This window comes from Anopheles funestus, chromosome 3RL (genome assembly GCF_943734845.2).
Source record: "Anopheles funestus chromosome 3RL, idAnoFuneDA-416_04, whole genome shotgun sequence".
Classification (NCBI taxonomy): domain Eukaryota; kingdom Metazoa; phylum Arthropoda; class Insecta; order Diptera; family Culicidae; genus Anopheles; species Anopheles funestus.
This window is the reverse complement of record NC_064599.1, coordinates 27,180,999-27,204,102: the sequence shown is the minus strand read 5'-3', so window position 1 is coordinate 27,204,102 and position 23,104 is coordinate 27,180,999. Positions and strand designations below refer to the sequence as shown.

At 40.0% G+C, this 23,104-nt stretch overlaps 1 protein-coding gene across 2 annotated transcripts in view; it reads right to left on the bottom strand.

The window, feature by feature from the left end:
* LOC125770422 (formin-like protein) overlaps window positions 1–23,104 on the bottom strand; it is a 31,475-nt gene that overhangs the window by 4,359 nt on the left and 4,012 nt on the right. The window contains exons 2-5 of one of the 2 annotated variants that reach the window (XM_049439986.1): window positions 15,559–16,464; window positions 5,990–6,073; window positions 2,527–2,613; window positions 34–1,807 (exon numbers count right to left, since the gene is read on the bottom strand). In XM_049439986.1, coding sequence (XP_049295943.1) covers window positions 34–1,807; window positions 2,527–2,613; window positions 5,990–6,073; window positions 15,559–15,855 — 2,242 coding nt within the window. In that variant the 5' untranslated portion in view covers window positions 15,856–16,464. The remainder of the gene's footprint in view (window positions 1–33; window positions 1,808–2,526; window positions 2,614–5,989; window positions 6,074–15,558; window positions 16,465–23,104) is intronic. The other variant, XM_049439987.1, reaches the window with a different exon arrangement.

The window sequence follows — 23,104 nt, the reverse complement described above, 5'->3', positions numbered from 1 at the left end:
AGGTTGTGCCAACCGGGGCTTTCGGTAACTTACCAATGTTTCTCAATCTCGTATGCTCGAGCAGGGAAATGTGCTCGGGTTTCTTGAACCGTTTGCTGGGGAACGCAGTCAACCCATCCATATCACAGTTGCCGTTGCTGACCGGGCCGCCCATACCGATCTTGAACCGCTCCTCGAAATCGACAAAATCAATCTGCCGATGCAGCTTCTCGTCATCGAGCTCGTTAAAGATCGTACCCCGCACCTGGTTCGGTTTGAGCGCGACCCAGTTGAGCGTGGGAAGCTTATATTTTGGCTGCACCTTGCGCTTTATGGTCATCGCACCGTCCGTACAGTGCAGTGCATTGTAACCACCGTGCGGTCCACCCATCGGCGGTGGCACTGGTATGAATGTGGGCGGTTTCGGTGGTGCTTTCGGTGGTTCACCACTTCCGTTGAGCAGTCCACCGGGTGGTGCTGGTGGGCAGGGTGGTGGAGGAGGCATTGGTGCATTTGCCGCCGAGGGTGGTATGGGTGGGGCGGGTGGTGGTGGTATGGGTGGTGCTTGTTGCTGTCCAGCTGCACCCGAACCGGTCGGGCTTAGTTCGGATAAGCCACCCTTCGCCAGCAGATTCGATACGTCCGCAATGGACGTACCTTTCGGTAGTGTTTTGGTTAGATTTTCCAGCTCGAGCAGCATCGACTGTCTGCTTTGGGATTCTTGTTCGTGCTGCTTCAGTGCGCGCTTTAGTTTAACTATTTCATCCTCAACCACCAGCTGCTTGTTATACAAATCGTCCCGTTCGCTACGCGTCCGGCTCAGTTCCGCTTCCAGCTCGCCCAGCTTAAACAGTGCCTCCCGTTCGATTTCGCTCGCCTGATCCAGCGCCCGGCCAAGTTCGTCCTCCAGCTCGTTCACCCGCTCCAGGGCGGCCGTTTTCGTTTCACTATCCTCCATGAGGGCGGCCACATCGAACACATTGTCCAGATAGGCGGAAATTTGAACGTGCAGCTCCTCCGACTCCGTCAGCCGTAGCTTCTCCAGATACTCGTCCAAACCGAGCGCGGTAAACTCGTACTGCAGGTGCACACGGTAATTCATATCCTCCACCGAGTGTACGACGATGTTAACGAATTGCATACACGCCACCATAAAGTCGATGTTAAACAGCTCGTAGTTCATAAAATATTCCATCAACGTTTGAAACCGGCGCTGCTCGGAGCAAACTTTCTTAAAGTTGTCAAACGCGAACAGGATAATCTCGTGCCCACCCTTCACCAGACATATCGCTGCCAGCAGCTCCAGTACCAGTGCCTTGGTGCGGAGTGATTTGTGTATCAAGCTGAGCGCAATACAGTTGATCGCTTCCCGGTGCTGGATCACCATGTTAAATCCGTACTTGTTGTTCATGATGGCGCGCATGCACATGATGCACACGTGAATGTCATCCGTGGTGAGTCCCATGTTTAGCTTGGCGATGTGTCGCGAACGTCGCTTTATACTCGGGCTATCCAACATGTCACCCAAACCGGGACGCATGAATCCGTTCGGTGCTATTTTATGATTCGCTTCGTTACTGCCGTACGAGCTGTTAGCTGCCGGTTCTTTCGTTGTCAGACCCTCGTCGGATTCGGATTTTGCTTCCAAAATTCGCTGCTCGTGGCGCATCATCGCCAACCGAAAGCTGAGGTAATCTATCAGTGCATCGAGACCTTGATTTTCATCGTCCAGAAATTCTTTCACCCATTCGATATGGTTTGTTCGGAGTGATATTTCCAGATCGCGCAACACCTGCGTGGATGTGGACTCGCCCACCATCTTGCGTTTCTGTGAAGTTAGTAAAACATGTATCATATAAAGCACCGGATTAAAACATTTGAAACTAACGATATAAAACTTGGAAAACTGACATCAGAATTAATTTCCTTGAATGTTGGTACATATGCAGCTATATGTCCAACTATTGCATTGCGGCAATTTCTGTAATAACTTTCATTTGTACTTCAATGATATTCTCATGCATGTCATTATTACCATGGAAGCCGTAAAATATTGCCACCGTCTCGAGAGGGTTCTCTCATGCTGATCGAAATCGATCGCGCAACGTGACAACGATACGGCGATCGCCAATGGACGTTCGGCTTGGTTGATTTCCTCCACCATTGGGGATGGGAAACTGCAAATGGCATTAGCGCTGCGGGTAAGCCGATCCCTCAGGTGATCCAGGCAAGAATTGGCAGTCACCCTGGAACACCTGGGACATTGCGGGAAAGTCGATATCTTGCCGTAAATCAACTCCCACAGTACTGCTTTAACACTGTGGCCTGTCACCGATTTGATCATATTTTCCGAGCGAACGGAAACAGTTCCAGGGCCATTTCCAGACATCGAACCGTTGGAATACAGTAATGTAGAACTTCCGACGTCAGAGACTTTAAATTGAGCAGCTCAAATGTCACCGATGAGTGCGTGAAATCAGTCTTGAAATCCTATATCGAAATGTTCTATTGCTGCGTTCGCAATTGTGGCGATTGTCCATTACTTACCCTGTGACTGCGGGATGCCTTCGGGTCGAGATAGGTGCGAAGTTTGGTGAGATAGTGTGCTGGAGGATCTTTTGCTTGGACCATTTCCTGGAGAGAGAGAGAGAGAGGAGGAGAATTGAAGAAGAAAACGGAAATAAATAAAATAGGAAAGTTGTAATTGAATCATATGCGCCGTTTACGGCAGATGCAAGAAAGTTAGCTACAACTATCGTACCCTTCTTATCAACTACGGGAAATGAGAGCATTTTATTTATAAACATTATTTTTAGAGTTGTGGGGATTGTTATAGATAAACAGCACTGCCCGCTGTATTTCGTAAGAAAACAGCGATTGCTTGCTGCTCGTATGATGACTATTTTCTTTAATTTCTCCAACATTTCCATGATATTGATCAGTGTGCAATGTATTATTCATGGAACGGTCAAATACGATGAGTGCCTTACATCATTCCTTGCGATGATTTATCACCAAATGATCTCATACCCAGCACCACGTGTGGGCTCTCTACGATTTGAGTCGTGAGTCGTGTGTAACGTCATCGGGGCGTCAAGAGATTGAAACTCCCGGTGAGGTCAGTCGGTCAGATGATGCAGACGGCGGACAAACAAATACGAAGCAACCGACAAAGCGAGCAGAAACTGTGGCCGCATATTGATCGCGCATTGCACAAGAGTTATTATTATTTTAAACTGCATTATCATAGCACGCTCGGCAAGTTTGTGCCTCTGGGCGAAAGTAACAGCTTTTGCAGCTGTTTGCGGCTTATCAAGCGATGCCGGAGAAATAATCGGAGCCAACTGAATGGTGGAGTATCGTATCGTTACAATATTTATAGAATAATTAACTTAAATTTTTGAAAATATTATTGCTACATATCTCACTCACAGAGATTTCATTAACGAATAAGTCAAATAAATCTCGAAAGAGTCATTTCACTCCCGAAATATTGATGTCACTTTTTCATGAGCGAGTGAAAGAACTGCTACATGAGTGATAGGAGTGAGCTCTTCAAAGAATCAATAGAAGAATTAACTCTTTAATGTGAGTTACTCACTCCGAGTTAATTCACCATAGTGAGCTATTATTCCTCTAGTTTCAGTGTTTTCGCTGTAATACGGGATCTTCAAATACAAATAATCCATTCTATACTAAACTGATGAAATGTAGTATTTATTCGCATGATTGCCAAACGGTCAATTCCGTAGAGTTCGCCCACAAAGATGAACAATCGTTCAATTTTGAGTTGATTGGTTGTGAAGTTACGCAGCACCTCAAACGACAACTTCCGGACAATTTACAAGAAGCAATCATCGTGGTTCGCGCAAGTGAAACCATTAGTGAGTTTGTTGGACGTATGTAAATGGAATAAACAGACAAATGGCAAATGTTCAAATTCCACTGCACTACTCTCTGCCAGAAATGCTTTCCTAACCTTTTTCCTTTTTCTTTCTAATAATACTTTGGATAAATATTTACATAATGTGTTTTTAATGCTACTATCGCTTCGCACATCGGCAGACGCACCATGATTACTTCGAACTTGATATTGACTTTTAGTACGGATTGCTAGTAACACGTTTATCAGTTTCTTCTCCATTTCTAGAGTGAATAGATTCGTAAAACCGCTCGGGACGATCATCACGCTTTGATGTAATAGTTACTGCGCTTTTACACCTAGCCTGGAGTGTTTATCCAAAAGATTAATGATAAATGTTTATCCAACATGAATAAATGCTTCGTTAGGGGTTTGAAGAATGTCTTAAGACGTATAACCTTTCTAACCCAGTACAATGTTACATCCATATATCGAGTAAAGTTGTAACTCCTTTGCACTATCCACCTCCAATGGACGTTTAGCTCTGCAAAATGCACCTCTATAATGAACAACCATTAGCTTAAAATAAAAGTTCAAGGAATATTAACCGATGAAGTGATGGACATTTTGATTCGATTTAAGTTCACTCTTTCGTACTGATGTCAGGTCTGGTCCTGCGGTATTGGGGTAAGGTATTGGAGCTGGGGTTCCTTTTAAGACATTCGGCACTTCGAAATTAGATATGCCGTAATACGAAATAATTATAGACCGATGCAAAACAACCTTAAGCAAGCAGGCAATCTTACTGTGAATCGTTGTGCAGCGAAAAGGAACGAAACACTGCACACCACGATCTGGGGCAATGGCACTATCAATAGGCAAGACGTTTTAGAAATTGCACAAAGCGTAAACCTTTTCTTTTGCAAGCGAAGATCCAAGGTAATGAATGTTTCAACATGCATGTCGTGAATGAGCATGCAATAAGTCCATTCAAGAGCACATTGGAACAAGAAATAAAAAAAATTGGAACTTAACATTTTTCCTCAGAATGACAAGATCAAAACATAGGAGATCAACGAATGCGTTGAGAAAAAAAGCGAATATACTCAATCTTACTACGAAGTTAGCGACCGTTTGTCACATTCTACACAGTCACAATGTGTGATGGGTACTAACAAGTTAACAATTCACACCTCTCTTACGCTATATTCCCGACTTCCGAATCGATGTATCTAGGAACGAGATCTAGGCGCCACTGTGACACCTTGATCATAATAAATGGATCGTTAGCTTCCAAGTATAGAAGGTATTATTAAGCTCAGGTTCATACAACCTTGATCTAGCCTAATGGTCTCTATACATATACAAATGATAGCTACAAAACATTTGTTACTAAACTTGTTATAGCACTTATTAGAACGACATTCGTTAGCGTTGGAGCGTTGGGCCCCGCGTTTTAGACATTTCAGTCACCTTTACGACTAGAATTTCCTGGAGGCATAGCGATTATAATGCCAAAGGCGAACAACATCTAAACAAATATCTGATCAATAGATTCCTTGAGAAGTGTCAATTGCTATAAATTGAATTCTGATATAAAAGTACTAAAAAAGAAACGCATTCCACCGATATGATGTCATACGGAAACCTATGCGATGTGGCACACGGAACACAATGCTGGGAATGCTAACCTTTTTTTTTCTTTATTTCCTTTTTTAGAATAGAATAGAAAACCTTCAACTGGTCACATTATCGTCCAGCACCGTCACTGGACGGTTTGCCATAATTCATTTCAGACGCTTTTGTCCGGCTGAGCGGAACTTAGTCGTGTAATGGAATAATAAATCTTCACATGATATGCACACGCAAACGCTTCATCCCAAGCGGGTTTAGTATAAATGAAAGGTTTGACTCGATCTGACGAGGTAATAACAATTGATCGCATGACTTTTTTTCTGTTATGGTAGCTAGAGTATGGTACAACATATAATGATGCACTTACACCACAATGGTGCAATTATAGTACTTTCTCATAGTAGCATTGAGGTAGTACACTGTACTGTTGGAAGCGCTAACACGCCAGAATCCATACTGCACCTTACAAATATATGCAAAACGTATTCATCGCTTCTTCGTCATTCAACTTACCTGATCGCATATGATGTCCCACTTTTTTTCGTTGTCATAATTTTTCAGCAACTTAGCTTTGTCCGGCGGAAGGTCCATAGATGCCTGTAAGCAATTGTGTGAGAAAGAAAACAAAAATGTTAATTAGGAAATCGTTTTCTATAACTAACTGTGAAGGAAGGGTTTAACTAGTTTTATTATGATTTGAACAAAACTTTAATAAATTAAACCATTTTAATCTTTTCAGCTGGTAATAAAATTTATTACAAAAAAAAACATAATAGTAGTCGTCAATTAATTAACAGTTCACCATGTGCTTTCAGTTTTGCTATTTCTTCTTACGTATTCATTCACATCAAACCACCACCACCCCTAGGTCTAAACCGTGTACAGCGCTGTCCATAAATGAAGGTTAATGAGCGTAAAATGTTTGTAGTGGGCATAAAGGCGGGATGGATTCACCTACCAATTGCTTTTACTTTCGTTCGATAGTCAGACGAACGAAGCTACGGTGCCGTAGTCCAACAGCAGAAACAAAAATTGAAAGAAGAAATTTTGTTTAAAACATAACGCCACATTCCGGTAACGACCCACAGCCAAAATCAGGTCGCGTATTCACGCTGGTTTGTTAGTGTGCTTCAACAAGGAAAAATAGTAACGGCAGCATTCAATAAAACTCCTTACTTAGTGTGAGTTGGCGTTTCGATTCGTCTCTTACGGGCACTAGACACTAGACAAAAACCCGAAGGACAGTCCCTGTAAGGCGGTCTCTAGCTCTGAGCGCTGCGAAGAGTAGCACCGTAATGTGCCGCAGTCAGCTAGCTTTGTGCAAAGAGCACACTAAGGAACACGTTGATTAATGGCGACACATATGCGCGGCTGACTGACCGAATCCGTATGTTTACAAACGTCACGCGTACACAATGCTGAAGCGTTGTGCTGTTGCGGGTTAAATTTGCAATTTTTTCCATTTTGCGGATGGATGGTGGTGACGATTCCGTTTGATCCTAACACAGTTGCGCAAGGAATGATTCATTGTCACAGAAAGCAAAGAAAATGATGATGGTTTTTTTAATGTTTTGGAATTGATTTAGAAAATTACGTATGAAGCGTATTGTATGAGGTGACAAAACAAGAGTTACGTTTTGCCTATTTGATCCAAAAATGTAGGTCTCTTGTAATTAAAATTTATATAGAAAATGATGAAGATTTCTGTACTATTCGGTAGAGTGCCTTAATAGAAAATAGTGACTGATTAAATAATCCGAGACAGTTAGAGAGTGGTTATAAGAATTTGAATCTTTCACTCACTCTTTTGGGATTCATAAAAAATAATGCTTTCAAATAAATAATCTTCTGACTACTCATTTGCGTTTTAACTCACTCTCTGCGTTGACTAGAGACTTACTATTTTATGTGTCAAATTACTCAATAAGAGTAGGCAAATCGCGTAACAAAACAATTAAATTTAAATCACTCAATAAGAGGGAATAAAACTATTTACAGCCGTACAATTACAAATTTCGAATAAATAAATTATCTGCTTGAATTGCTTGAAAGTGAAGCGAATTAAATAACTGTAAAGAGGAACAAAACACTCTTGTTAAGTGATTCATATCCAAACAAAAACATTACATACAACACATTCATATTGAGTGATTTGAAACGCAGTGAGTTTCAGAGTCGTTAATCGGCACAGAGAGTGAATGAGTTCCAAAGGAAAAGAGGGAAAACTGCAAGCGAGTAATAAAAAGATTTAAAAAACACTTTGTGGTGAGTTGAAACCATTCATTTACTTAATTTATTTACTCTACTTTAATACAAAATTGAAGAACACCAGTATTTTCTATTTTTTAATTATTTTTAACCATTCGTTAAATGATCATCATTGATTATTCATCACTTTAAGTTATTAAAGTTTAATAAAAAATAAATTTTAATCATTTTTGCTCTATGCAACTAAACTGGGCATAAAAATAAAAGCCACAGTACTAAGTACTAAATATTACAAACATAACAAAGGGTTAGAAGAGATTATGTAAATTACGATTTTAACAGTAATAAAATGTCAACACAACTAGTTGCTAACATTGTTAGGCATGTAGTTCGTGTAGTGGAGCATTGTTTTTGGTCGACTAGTCATGTCCCCACAATAAAACACACAAAATAACGCTACACGTTTTGTTTTTTTGCGTTGCTTTAATTCCTTTACTTCCCGCAGACGATTCGCCTCTCATGAATAACGATACTTCCATGAATGAACAGGAAATCTGTGTCAGATCGATTACGAGTCCTTGATGCCTTGTGTTGCGGTTGGTTTGCATTCATTTGTTTACTTTTTGTCTGGAACGATGTTTGTGCTGTTGGAGTGTGTGGTTTTTTTCAATCAAAAATTCTTTTAGCAACAGTGAAACCAGTAATTTCATTCATTTAATATTTTCGCAGTCATATGTGGCTTCATTCACACCAGTCATGCCTGGAGAAGATGTTAGTTTTAAAAGCGATCATTTTCACAAATATTTCATCTTTTTTATAACAAAATTTCATTGCTATAAACTAAGTAAATTGTAGCAAAAAAATTCATTTTGAAGCTCAAAACATAAGTTTTAGTACATTTCTTCCATTATTTGAAAAAACTGATCAGTACATCGTCAAACTGTATCTGAAAACGTATGCTTTGATTATGGTGATGCCAACACCAACGGCCAATTCGGAACGGCATGCGTCCATTGAAACCGGTATTCAAATAAACTATTTCGTAATTAACTCAATTCTACAGTTACAAATAAAAAAATCACTCCCACTCGACGACAAGGTTCGTGGGCTTCACCGGCCAGCGAAGAAAGTTGATCGAGCAGCCGTTTCATGTAGGAGGTGCAACAGTCCATAGCACAAATGTATGTCCCAGCTAAGCTGTGTGTTCCAGTTTCGTATGTCACTACCAATCAAAATGGTTGAATTAAGTGTTCGATTAAAGTGTTTACTTAGACAGCCGGTGGACATTGTATAATATTCCAGAAGGAATAGCTAATCCAGATTGACGACACTGTTTTCCTTCACAAAAGGTACATAAAACTAGTTTCGTATTCTGTTCAAAAATCAATTGCGAAAAGAATCTTTTTTTTCCAATTTTATTGAAGTGTATATCAACAATTGGCATGAGTTTTAATGCGCTCTGTTATCGCCATACATAAAAATTACGATTTGCCATTGCTGTGGTAAAATTTAGTACAGTTTATAGCACTGATAACAGACCAGTTCCGGGTGAAGTATCAAATAAAAATGCGTATGCAGGCGCCATAAGGAAAACACAAAGAGACTATTAATAAGAGACTATTAAAATATATTATTTATGAGGGAAAAGACTTCGGCTCCTTGACATTATTAACTAAAAAAGTGTCTTCAAATGTCTGTAAAGTATAACGGACGTAATAACTATTGGAAATAAGGATCCTCCATCCTTGGAACACTCGATCTACTAGCATAAACTGAACCTTGAAGGATGATAATGAATTGATCTCAACTATGAAACTAATCAGACGAGATATAAATCCGCTATAATTATGTCTGGAAAAGTAATTTTAATTGTTAAAATAGATTATAATGATCTGCGTCCTTATCCGCAACTTTCCAAATCGTCTAACACAGCACAAATGGCGGATCGTGAAGATCATTTGTCTTGGGATGTGTGGCATATCTTAAATGATAGCAGATTGGATTTTGAAAAACTTTCATGCAATTTAACTTAAAATTAAGTCCTGTCCTACTTGAATTCGATACCATTTTCGAATATCTGTTGCTGATAGGTCTATTTCTTGTTAGTACACTATGAGTTCAGCAAGTTTTATTTTCTTTTCTTTAGAATTTCTTGTCTTTTTATAGCAAAATTCATGCTGAATAGAGGAATCCCAAGTTTTGGATTATTGGAAAGTACAAAATCGCCTAACTTTAATCCACCAGACCACCTCAAACAATGCATTACTGATGAGATTGTCTGTACTCGGAATAAATCTACTTATAAAGACTACATGTTACAGCATGTGCTTTACGGCACATGTTTCCTGTTGCATTGCCCTAGTGGTTCCTATTAGTTTTGATAGCCAATAAATTTGAGCCTCATCGACATTCATGTATTCCCATTTTTCTAACACCAGTAGCATACCCAGTGGAAATTCAATTAGTGCCGTCAATCTCTCCTTCATTGCTGCTTCTCGAAACTAATGAAATGAGGATGAAAAAAAAAGCATAAATTTGAACATTTCTCTATCCAGGAATTGAACCACCAAATTTATGAAGCTTACTGGAAGGAAGGAAAACAACAACAACAAAAAACCGCCCGAATGAAAACCATTTTCGGTGAGGTTTTTGTGTTGTGTGGTTATTTCTGGAACGATGCTTCCAACCGGTTCCACCAGATGCAATCAGGCCCCCACCTCCCCCCCCCCCGGACTGACTCTATTCCATCCAGTCACTAGTGGATGCGAACAGATCGGAGTGATTAATTGTACACGCTGCACGCATTCGGGCTGCACTGGTAATGTTATGTGGTTATATCAGACTTCTTGAGGTTTAGACGAAAATCACAACTGCCATCTTTTTTGGACTGGGTTGAAGCAGGCAGCCACAACACACATCTCCCAGAGTCCCTTTTCCCTAGATGCGGTCTTTAAACGATCGTCGAACGAACGTCTTATGGTTGAGTGCTCCCCTACCCGTGAAGGCACTTAAACGTTCCGGTTCACGATGAATAGAATGTACCGCAAAAGCCAGCTGTGCATTAACATTTCAACTGATAATCTTTGACATTACGGTACTTTACGCCAACCTCAGATACTGTATGTGTGTGTGTGTGCACAAGAGTCATTTGTTGTTGACAAAGCTGCAATGGGACCTCCACTCAACTGCAGCGTTCGAAGATGTTCTCTCTTATTTCCGCCATTTCTTGATAGACCGCAAATACCCGGTTACCCGATAAGCATCGGTCGATGTAGTTCTGCGTTCAATCAATGGTCTGTTGAAACACTGCTTATCTGGTATTGGTAGACATCCGATTCTGGTTCCCAGTCTCACGGAAAGGAAAGTGTCGATACTCGTCGCATAAAGAGCTACATGCGCCCTTTCAAATACAAACGCCTCGTAAACGCAACTCGCCATCGTCATGCGGGTTGCGTATCTGTGCGTACTAGCACAGAACCCGAAACAGATGAAAGGCAAAGGTTTCTTTGCAGCCTGATTCATCGTGTGCACAAATTGAGCTAGTGAAGTGGTATTTGTGTACGAAATATTCGAGGTTATAAAGGTACGCTCGTGTATGTGACCACATACTAAGGCTTTAAAGTGTAAACCAATGTCTAGGAATCTTATTGACCTTAAGTTCTGAGACATTAAACATTGAAAAGAGGACGTAAATATAGTCAACTAATCGATACGTGTATTAATAATGCACTAAAATACAGCTATAAACTACGTTACTTAGTCGTTCAGGTAATCACCCCTACTGGTCGATATTTATCGATCAATATTAAAAAAAACGAAAGTGCGGCGCAGACTGCAACTCGCACCACACGCGATAGTTCCTGCAGTGTTTATTTTGGAACAAAACGAATTAAATAAAAAACTGCAAACCACCACCAATGTGTTCATGCTTCATGCTCGACCCATATAGCCGTGGTGCCATGCACGCAACAAACAACACAGTTCAGGGTCTCGTAAATTTGATTGCCCTCTTGGTGTCGGTCATTTTCATTAAACCACATCGAAACCCTGCCACCCGAGCAAAGGGAAACCTTCCTTCACCGCTAGTTGGACATTTGAAGGTAATAGTCATCGTTTTCAATCAACGCCATACCGTTGTATGTATATCGCATGAAAGATCCATTCATTTGCATCTTGTTGACCTCGAACCGATTACCGTAATAGTGTAGAAAATATGTTGTTGAACAAAGATAAGGAAGTAGTGAAATAACGATTAATATCGACGAGTCTAACGATTGTTTAATAATCTATGTAATTCGAAATTGTACTAAAAATTCACCTACTAAGCTACCAACAATCGGCAGAAGTTCTAAAGCTGTACTAAATTTGAATATAATTTGTTCTAAAATATGTGCTTGAATTTGTTCGATAATAATATATCATACTTTCATTACTGATGTCATGAACAGCCCTGAGCATTGGTTTTGGTGTTTGACATAGGCAAGAAGAAAAAAGTCCCTGAGGTCACGCTTGAACTACTTTCGAAACTTGTCACGATGATTGTTCTCATGAAATTAAAGCTTTTGCTATAGCTATAGCTCAAGTGCCCTATAAACCTATAACTATGTGTTCTCATAAAAACTATTCATTTTGCATAGCGTGTTCGAAAAACATTTGAACTAATATTTAAAAGTACAATAGGGCATAGACCGTAATACTCAATAAATAATAGTAATATTTAAAAGTGACTTATATTAAACTGCTAGACGAAATTTAATAATTTTACTGTGAGATAATTAAAATGTCACGCATATTCAAATTTATGTACAGAGTTAGGGTTAGTAATAAAATTTCAATATCAAAACGATAATGGAGGTTTTTTGAAAAAAAAAATACTGCAATCGTTCTAAATGTGGCACATGATCGCAACAATAGCGTGGTATTAGTACAAGCGACTAATCGGCGTTCCTCAAGCGGATCTTGTGTTTTTTTTGCAAAAATAGTTTGCAACCGTAGTTACGCACCTATACCAATATTCTTCTGTTTCACTACGTGTAAATCGGCGGTTAAATCGGTGGAACAAATGACGGGAGTTATTATGGTGCAAGTCATGCCTGCGCAATACTTGACCCATACCCAATACTTGATGACGGTAGCAGTTTTGGATGCAAAGCAAAACAAAAAGCATCCACCGTATGTGCAGTTGTTTGCAGAAATGTATTGATATGAGGCAAGTAATCGAATTGCTCAAGTGCGCTGAATGACTTTATACAGCAGGAAAGCAATCCAACCATGGCAACATGGACAAAACTATACTGTTGGTTGATTTTTTTATTGACAAGGGCACATTATTAAGATAATGTTAAGGTTCTAGTAAAGTTCTTCTACAGTTCTTACAATAAATGTAAAAAAAAATCATCATCTGAAAGTACTTATTTTCCAACAGTCAATTAGTTAGACTAATACGTGCTAAAATTGTACTAAAAAAAATTATAGCATGTCTGTTTATGTCCAGCTTCTCTGAATGCTTATTGTAACAAAATCATATTACAAAGCCCCCTTGCTGCTTCCCAGTTGCAAGTTGAGAGCATCTTCGTAAAACAACAACGGACCAATTCAGACCATGATCGCTGCGGTCGAATCCAAACTCGATGTAGAACAACGCAGCACTACTGTTCGAGCCAGGGCAAATAAACGTGCTTCGCATTCATCGTAGCGCAGCTGTGGGAACCATATCCCTGTACATATGGCTCAGTTCCGGAAGCATTTGGAATAAAAAAAACAAGTAAAACAGCGATGCGCTTTTAAGATGCATCTTTCGCCGGAAATTATGCTTTTTCCTTCTGTATGTTTTGCTCACTACGTCTCTCACCCATTTGCCAGTAGCTCGCTTAGAATTCAGGCTGGTAAAAAAGAAAACAACGCACACAAGCTGAGAGCTGAGAGATCTACCTAAGCGAGCGTAATGATGAGTCAATATTTATGCACTCCTCGCCGTTCTTGTCCCACCTTTGCGCATTCGCCTAATCTTGACGTCGTCACGGATGACGGTCCGTTCCAGCCTCAGTCTGGGCACAGTCTTCGTTGACATGCTCCGTACAAATTTGAGCACAACAAAAGCGCGTTTTTTGCTGCGGCTGCTACTCAAGGCAAACTTCATCATCGCGGTATGGTGAAGTTTCGCTAAGGTTCTCCCTACATCCGCCCAACACTGTGTCTGGCTGTGTTTGTGCACGCTGGACATATACAGTCACCAAATACCCAACCTCCCGTACGGTAGGGGATCTGGAATAGCTCAAGTGATTCCACAGACGGGCTCTGGAGCAGCGCTCGATGTGCGCTTGATGGGTTTGAAGTGAATGCGGTTTTGAAAACCAGTGCTTCTCATCGCTCCATACGCGTTTTATCACCGAAACCTAACACGATTGATGAAGTCATTTTTCAATCGCACCCTGAGAATCCTAATGACTCAAGCTGGAAGTAGCTGGAAGTTTCAGGTTATCTTCCTTTTGTGTTTGATGGGTATTTCTTCTGTATGCTTCGCCCATTCAGTATTCCACATTCAGCAGACGCACTTTAGACGATCAAGATAATGGGTGTGACAAAATGAGTTCATTGTAGGTCATGGATAATGACCAAATCAGACCAATCATCGCGATGAAGTCAATTGGAACGAAATTATGACTCATGGCATAAATCCAATATGGTACAATATGTAGCGTTTTTAGCGTCTATTTTTATTGCTGATGAAATGATACACGGTGGTAGTACAAGTTTTGCTATAAACTTTCAAACAAACAAAAATCTTTATCATCCACAACCAAACAGCACAACATTAACTCTGTCTAATTTAGCGTATTTTTTTTTGCTTTCTGCAGTTTTATGAGCAGGTATGAAAGTTTGCAAGCGTAACGAACGTTTTCCGCTGCATGAAACATTTCTAACGCACGTCCTGGGTATTTCCCATGGTTTTTCGGCAGTTTCCTTTTCGATTCTCGTGCGTGTGAAATGACTTGTTAGTGCTTGTTCGCACCAACCGTAGGAAGGTGGTTTTGGGAATTCTCTTTGTCAAACAAAATTTCAACACAAAAAAAAACCTCAATAAAATAAAGGCTACTTCTTCAGCAGAACGTTGAATGGTAGTGGGCGAAAACATACCGATAATTGCCCATTGACTAATATTTTCGCGTAAGTTTATTTACATTTTATGATGCAGGCTGAAGGCACACGATAAGGTGCTATTGCTGTCTGTCTAACAGAAGCAGCAATAAGCATCAAGATCTTGCATCTTACGATGCGAAAATCTCAGAGAAAGTCGTTCTGGGAATTGTTTAATATAGATTCGTTTTAATCGACAACAATTTGGGATTGGGCCTGAAGGCAGTGTAGTAGCCGTGTCTACACGTAAAAACCCGGTAGCAGATCTCGTCTAAACTGTTCTCCAGTTCTCGCAGTTTAGTGAAGATCCAACTACGTATTTAAATAATATTAAGAAGTTAGTATCACATTGTGAAGATTATTAGTGGTGATATTTTTAAAGATAGTTATAAAACATACAACAACATAATAGGGCCGGAAAAGAGATGTTTTCCTTAAATTATGGTACATTTTTCCCTATGAAACGATCACTACAAAATAGCTTAGCTTTTCGATCTGTCACTTTGCAACGGAGTGTCTCAAGAAATTTGAGTAAAGTTTGAAGTAAATTAGACCCTTTCATGAAAATTTTTAATCCAAGAAAAGGTTAAAATGACAAAAGAAGTCATAAGTAATATAGTCCCAAAAGACCTCCTGAGATTTTTAAGTCAATAAGAAGAATAATAAGGAGAAATGACTTGAACAAAAGATGAGTTAAATAATGAGATGAACAAGAGATGAGTTAAAAAATCACTTACCAAAACTTTTGCAAATCGTCGATCAAGTTCACCGGCATCGGGCATAGGCTGCAGGTTACGCGATCGTATGCTAGCCTGACGGACGTGACAGCTTGACGTTTTCCAGGTATCGATACTGCTGCTACCGGACGGTGACGGAAGTATCGAACAGGGCTGCTGAATATCCGTCGACATCGACGGATAGTTCGTCTCGACGATCACACTATCCTTGCTCAGCCGGCCATTGCTCTTGTCTGGGCCGGTAGCATGCGACGACACGGCAATGCTGTTGACGGCTTTTGACGATGCAAGACCCATCTTGTGTGCACGTGCGGGTTGTAGCTTTTATTTATTCACAAACGTACCAACTGCAACACAGGCAGTGAACACTACACATCAAGTATATTTCACAAAACGATTTATTTTTGCTTTTTTTGCTGCTCACTATGACCTATTTGGAGCCCGTTTTTGCGAACCAAATGTCCTCTTGTTTACCATTGGTAGTATTAGAATGAACACAGAAATACAGCTTCCTAATTGCATTTTTTTTTCTCGTACAAAACAAACCACTTTTACAACACTTGCACTGTACACATTTTTATTTATTATTTTCCTTGCTTTACACGCAATTCTTTACACATTTGCCTTTCTTCTCTAGCCATTTCCTTTTCACATCCGTTTTGCCACGAAGACGGTACTTCCTGGACGAATTGAATGCCTTTTTGTTTTGTGTTTTTTTTTCAATTTACATTTAAACACAAACGTACGCACTTCACTGTCGAACACACCGGACATTTACGACACCGGGCATTTATTATTCTACCAAACACTTCCCTGTTTCTGGAACGGTGTAAGAACACACCAAGGCGATAACACTACACACACACACACACACACACACAAATCACAGCACATAAAATCTGAACGCTGCAATAAAGGAATAGAGGTTTTACATTACCAAATTTAGTACAACGGCGTGCAACAGAACGCGACACAATAAATGATGATTTACACGTCGATCATCGCCAACATCACCGTTGTCAACTAACACTATGTCACTCCTCGCATGTCGGAAACAGCACACAAAACAGTCCGATTAAAGTAAAAAAAACCCCTATACAGGCACACACTCACACCATCCATCCGCGCGATCATTATTGCGCGAATCACGCCTACCGGAAGTTGTTGCCATATGCGAGATGAATACGCACCATCGCACCACAAACGCACACGAGCGCGCACACTAATGCCGGAAAAGGGGGAAGTTTTTGTTTGTGCAACCCCAGTAGGAGCCAATAATAATATCGCGAGCAGAAGGAAGTTTACAACGCGGGACGATCATCCAGTGTTTTGGGGGGAAGGAAGGAAGGTTTTCGTTTGCTAGTTTGGCCCATCTTAGCTGAAGCTTCCAACAGAGAGACGAACAAACAAAAAGAAGAAAGTACAACTTCCGGATAGAAGCAAGGGAAGGGCCTGGGGGGGGGGGGGGGGGGGGTGAGGAACGTTCCAAAAACCTTCAAGCCACAATGGTTTTTATGTTGCTGTAGAGGAGTAACCCTTTTTTTAGCTTCAATTAAAGGTATCTTACGCACACGATCGATCGATGATGGTTGCGTCTCGGTGTTTTCGATGCTAAAACACAACTCGAACTTAGTTTCTTTGCGCTCTGATGAAATCCTATTTACGCATGAATACTATTTTCTGGCTGTTGGGAGTTGTTTCGTGACAGACATCTGTAACGTGATCGACATGATCGTTTCGGTAGTGTAGTAAACGATTTAGTACGATTGAATGCAAATTTGATTGTTACACTACGCCTAGTTGGAAACTATCAGAGGAGATTCGGAAACGGAAAATCAATCACTTGCCAGATCATCACCACGCGGCAAATCTTGGAGAAGATGATGAATCTTGAACGAATGACAATGACCAACGATACATGTCAGGTAATGGCGGATGGAAACTCTCAGGACCCTTTGATACTAACAAGGCTCTTCGCCAAGGGAATGGGCTAGCTTGTCTATTCTTCAACCTAACGCTAGAGAGGGCCATCCACGTCTCAGAGATGAAAACCTGAGAGGACCTTCTTCTATAAGTCTCTATAAGATCCTGCCATACGCTGATGGCATAGACATCATTGGTTTACGCCTCTCTTATTGCCAGGCGCCTACCAAAAGAACGAGCAGGCAGCAGAAAACCTCGGGTTGGAGCCTAACGTGAGAAAAACCAAATTGATCCAGAGTTCCGGTAGCCAAATACTCCTATGAGAACTAGAGAGCTGGAGACAACTGGAAGTTGTTGAATAGGATCTAAAATACTTCTCAGTTTTTGGAACTCGATTTATTCTTTTCTTTTGTGGCACTGCTTTGGGGGAGGGGGGGAGGTCGGTTAACAATTCAACTAACTGCGCTCCTGGTCGAACCGACTCTGGAGTAATTCGGAGTCAGCTCCGGAGTATTTACATCGGAGTAATTCGGAGCAACTCTAGAGTAATTGCTTCGGAGTATACTCCGGTTTTTGTACGTCGGAGTTGGAATGGATTCATGAAGCCACTACAGAGTTCCCATCACTAGTTACCACCTACAGATCCGAGTCGCTCGAACTCGATTTCGTTTAAAGCCTTTTTGAAGAAAAAGTTTTCAAATGTGTTATTTGAGAACAGAAGCAATTTCAGCTTGCTAAAGTTCCCAATAGTTCCAATTAGAACTAAATCCATAAATAGCTTAATAGGTATTCCCCAAACCTATGTACATTTCGCAGATCTCCGCGTTTTGCTATAATAATACATCTCGAGAACGACCTGTACAGCGTTCCCGAGCTCAGGTGGCAAAGTTGGAACCATTCTACCGAATCGATGTGAAACTAAACAAAAACCACATCAAAAAGTTGGAGAAATCCCACAGCAACCTCATACATATTCTACTTCAACTTGAAAAGAATCCAGAAATGGATACAACTTAAATATTTCATCACAAAAGCCCTGTGGATATGCAACATGAACCATAAACAGCAGACACAAACAGAAAAGAGATTATTAAAATTAAATTGCAACTATATACAACCATTTCCGTAAACATTTAGCAACTCGTTTTAGTTCAGTATATCAACTTTATTATTGTTCTATTTCCAAACAAAATTCTCCCAGTGTCACGGTATGCGTCAACCAGAGCACGTTCCACTAAAGCAGTTGTGCAAATAATTCAAAGTATCTTATCGTTCCCGGGACGGGGGAAAAAAGGGGAACAACAGCAACAACAAAAAACATAGTCTAAGTAGAACACGTTCTTTAATGAAACGTGTCCTAGGCGCTAGTGTTGAGACAACGAACAAAGGGCAAGGAAATGCAAACATCTGGGATTTTATTTCCATTTCGCACTAATAAAGGTTGTAAAACGAGGCCATTTTATATGCCACATTATTTCGTTATTGGAGTAGAAAATTGTCACCAGCTATGGGAAAAGTATTTACAGTCAAGCGATTAAAAATGGTTTGTAATGTGAATAAATTAGTAAATAAAAAATATAACTTAAAGGTTGCCTTTCGGGCTACGAAAATGGGTGAACTATTGTAATTATAAAGTTCGTTTCGATTGATAAAAAAAATGCAAAACCCCCTTCTCGGGTTTTGATGCGACACGCTTGATCGACTGCAACTGCATTAAAAGGGGTATTTTGGGGGAAGGTTGAACAATAAACACTACTCAGGCGAAACGAAATGCATCGCGATGCATGGTAAAATTGCCAGCCGTAAGCATGGTGTTGTGTTGAAATAAATATAAATTTGTGTAGTATGTAAAATATTAAAAAATGTTTTAATATTTTAAATCTCTTGCCGCTTGCTAACACGTATTTGCGAAGCTTTCCCACTCTAGGTTTGCTTTAATTCTACTGAGTGTTGTAAAATGTATGATCTAAAGCAGTAATTCCCTACGTGCGTGGTTGCACCCATTTATGGAAATGGATCGATTTCATGTTTGTATGATGTTACTGTACAAACCAGCACGAAAAAAAAGGCTTGCTGGCGTACAGCAGAGATTGAAGTACATTTGGCAAAAAAAGGTCTACAATAAAAACACAAGAACCATAGTTATGCTCGCGTGTTCCGTAGTTCAACAAAACAGCCGAGTTTTTTTTTGGAATGGAAGTTTCATGTCTAACATCGTTTATGATGAGGCATCGACGCAAGCAATCGATATAGAGACCCGCTGTGCATTAGCATACGCAAGACATTTCAACGCACCACAATTCTGAGGCCTTTTCGGAACTGGCCCAATGTTCGTTCCCTTTCAACTGGATCGCGCCCCTCGTACACACTTCATTCCACCGAACGACCAGAAACGGAAACAGACACGCACACACCGCACCTTTCCGGTGTTTTTTTTGGGGGGGGGTTTCGAAAAGTGCCAGCGTGTGGTGTGGCATCCCAGCATTCATTCTTCCTTCTTGCTGCTGGAAAAAAACATTCAGTTTTTCCCTCATTCGATCGATCTACACCCGGGGAATACCGATACAGTTTCCTTCCTTTATTATCCCCTATTCCGGGGCAATACTTCCATCATCCAATCGAATGGCAATTGATCGAGTATCGGAACACAAAACAACGACCAACAGCAACAACAACAAAATCCTCTTCCCCCCCCCCCCCATCGTTTAATAACCTGGCAATAGGGTGATTATTTTTCGATTTTCTCACTCACTTTGGTTTTGGGTAAAAAATTTTCACGATCGCTAAAAAAACCGGCGGCCGTTGTAATTAGAGGTGAAGGAAAAAAGCTGCACGATGGAACGATCAGTTCCCCACGTCAGTTCCCGCGTCAGTCAATTTGGGGGAGAAGAAGAAACAAAAAGAAAAGCTTGGCAAAAAAAAAGCAACTTATGCACAGGAGCATTTTTGGTTCATTAGTTTGAAATTTTTACCCGCAAAAGTCAGGAAACGATGTTTATCGATTGGGAAGTGAGAAAAATGGAGATAGACACAAAATGGTGCGTGAATGGTAATCGGTATCGGTTACAACTTTGCATCCATACGGCTTTTACATCGCAAATGATCACCGTATCAAATGGGAGTAGTTTTGATGTGTTCGGAAGTGAGGCAACGCGGTTCAACTGAATTGTATCGCGAAAGGTTAGGAAAGATCGGCGGAATAGCTCGTTTTCTATTGCTATAAAATATTGTTAAATGGTGCAAATTACAGGGAAACACACATGATAAGCTGCGGAGAGCCCACTTTTGGAAATCGCGCAAGGGAATATGAAAGTGCGGAAGGATGATACGGAAACACCCAATATGTTAGCAAATCGCCCAATATAGATACGAAATCGCGTGCAATTGATATAAAATGTCAGATTGGCGAGGCGGATTGAATGCTGGGTATATACTTGTCGGTTCGAGAGTTGAAAAATGTAAACAAATATTTTTAAAATAATTTTTAATTAAATTAAGTAGTTGGTGCATTCGAAAATCGTATCAAAATTATTGTTTAATAATATAATTATAATATTATCTCGCTCAAACTGAAATTGCGAACTATAACTGTAAACTGTATTTCAAAAACATGCTAAAATTCAAATTGGAGATTTAAACCAGTGCCTATATACACCCGTGTTCAAAACTGTTCTGTTGAGAAGGCTAAAATTCGTTGGGATATAGAAAATATTTCATATTGGTCTACAAGCGAAGCGTCTACAGTTTTACGGATTAATCTTTGGCAAATTTTGTGTGCTTTGTGGATATTTACAAAATAGCATAACGTACGTTAGTTTTTGGTGTATACAATCATGCCCCTGAAGGTATGTATACGTTTAAAATAGTTCAATAGTTCATTTAAAATAGTGTAAAAGTTTAAAATTTCCGTGCCTTTTCATGTCTTGCAGGCGCTTGAGTACGAAAGGAGTAATTTCTTTGCCGATGAATTTTTGCTTCAAGAACGTACCGTGTAAGAGTAAAGTAAGTTACAATCGAGCAAAGGACTGAGGCAAACTAACTGTAACTAAAATCGGCAATTTTTAATTTTATATAAGCAAACATGAGCTCTAGCCAAAGCTCTGAACTAGCTCAAAGTGCGAACGGGGCAGTGCAAGCACTTCGACGTCGAAAGACTACGAGCAACGAAGATAGAGCGCGTGGTAACAACGTATGAAAATGGAGCAACTCATGCTGCCATTAGCCAAATGCTGAATATAAAACTAACGACAGTTTACGGTATTGTCAAAAAATACCAAACAGCATTTCAGGTCGAAGCCAAGAAACGTGGTGGCAATGGGCAGAAAATATTATCGCAGCAAGCCATAAGCGATATTCAATGCTGGATCAATGACGATTGTACGGTGACGCTAAAATCACTCGCACAAAAATTGTTGCAGGAACACGGTGTGCGAGTTTCCACTACCACCCTAGCGAGGGAAATAAAAGGCTTCAACTACCCCTTGAAGATGGTGAAGCTAATACCGGAGCGGCGTAACGCACCGACGACCATCGAGGATCGGAAAATGTACGCCACACAATTTTATGGCGTGGCGCGCGAAGTTGGATTTAATACGCACGCTTAAAGAACGATCTCGGAAAGGTACGCCGGCCACCGCCACCGTACCACAAACTACGTAATATAGTTTAAAAATTATTTTAAAATATTTGTTTACATTTTTCAACTCTCGAACCGACAAGTATATACCCAGCATTCAATCCGCCTCGCCAATCTGACATTTTATATCAATTGCACGCGATTTCGTATCTATATTGGGCGATTTGCTAACATATTGGGTGTTTCCGTATCATCCTTCCGCACTTTCATATTCGCTTGCGCGATTTCCAAAAGTGGGCTCTCCGCAGCTTATCATGTGTGTTTCCCTGTAAGGGGATAGTACGCTCTGGTAGCTTAAAAAAAGGTGAATTTTGGGATTTTTTTTTAATATTTTATTTTAAAAGTATGACAAAAATGAAAACCGACATCATCATACATAAGGTTTTAGGATTATGTAAAAAAAAAATAAAAAAATTAAAAAGTTTTAAAATAAAAAATCAAATGTACAAAAACAATAAAGAACATAGACATTTGTACCCAAGAATCGTTATTACAGGGTTTCAACCTCATTTTTTCAACAGTTGAAAGAATTTTCCATTTCTGTAAAGGAGTTTTTCAACAAATGTTTTCTACATCCGAGGAAATGAGGTGACCATCATTTGTTGAATTTTTTGATGAAGTTTCCCGAAATGAAAATTTATTTTGTCACTTAAAATGAAATGATAAACCCTGCGTTCAAGACAGTTTATGCTCGCAAATGTTCATAACAGTGTCTTTTAAGTATTTTGAGAATAACCGAAGCCAAGTAACGAATACAGTGAAAAAAAACGTTGTAAAAAATGAATAACAAAAATTCCATTTTAAAGCCATCAAACTAATCTGTGCTAAAATGTTCTTAGAATTTCTCACATAGCTAACTTTCAAATCAGAGAATCTGAAAGTTTACTATTTCTAGAATTGCTATAAAATATTTTAAGCATATTCACACATAATAAACCAGAATATTTGCTTTTAAGCTAAACGACTTATAGATGGATTTACTTCCAT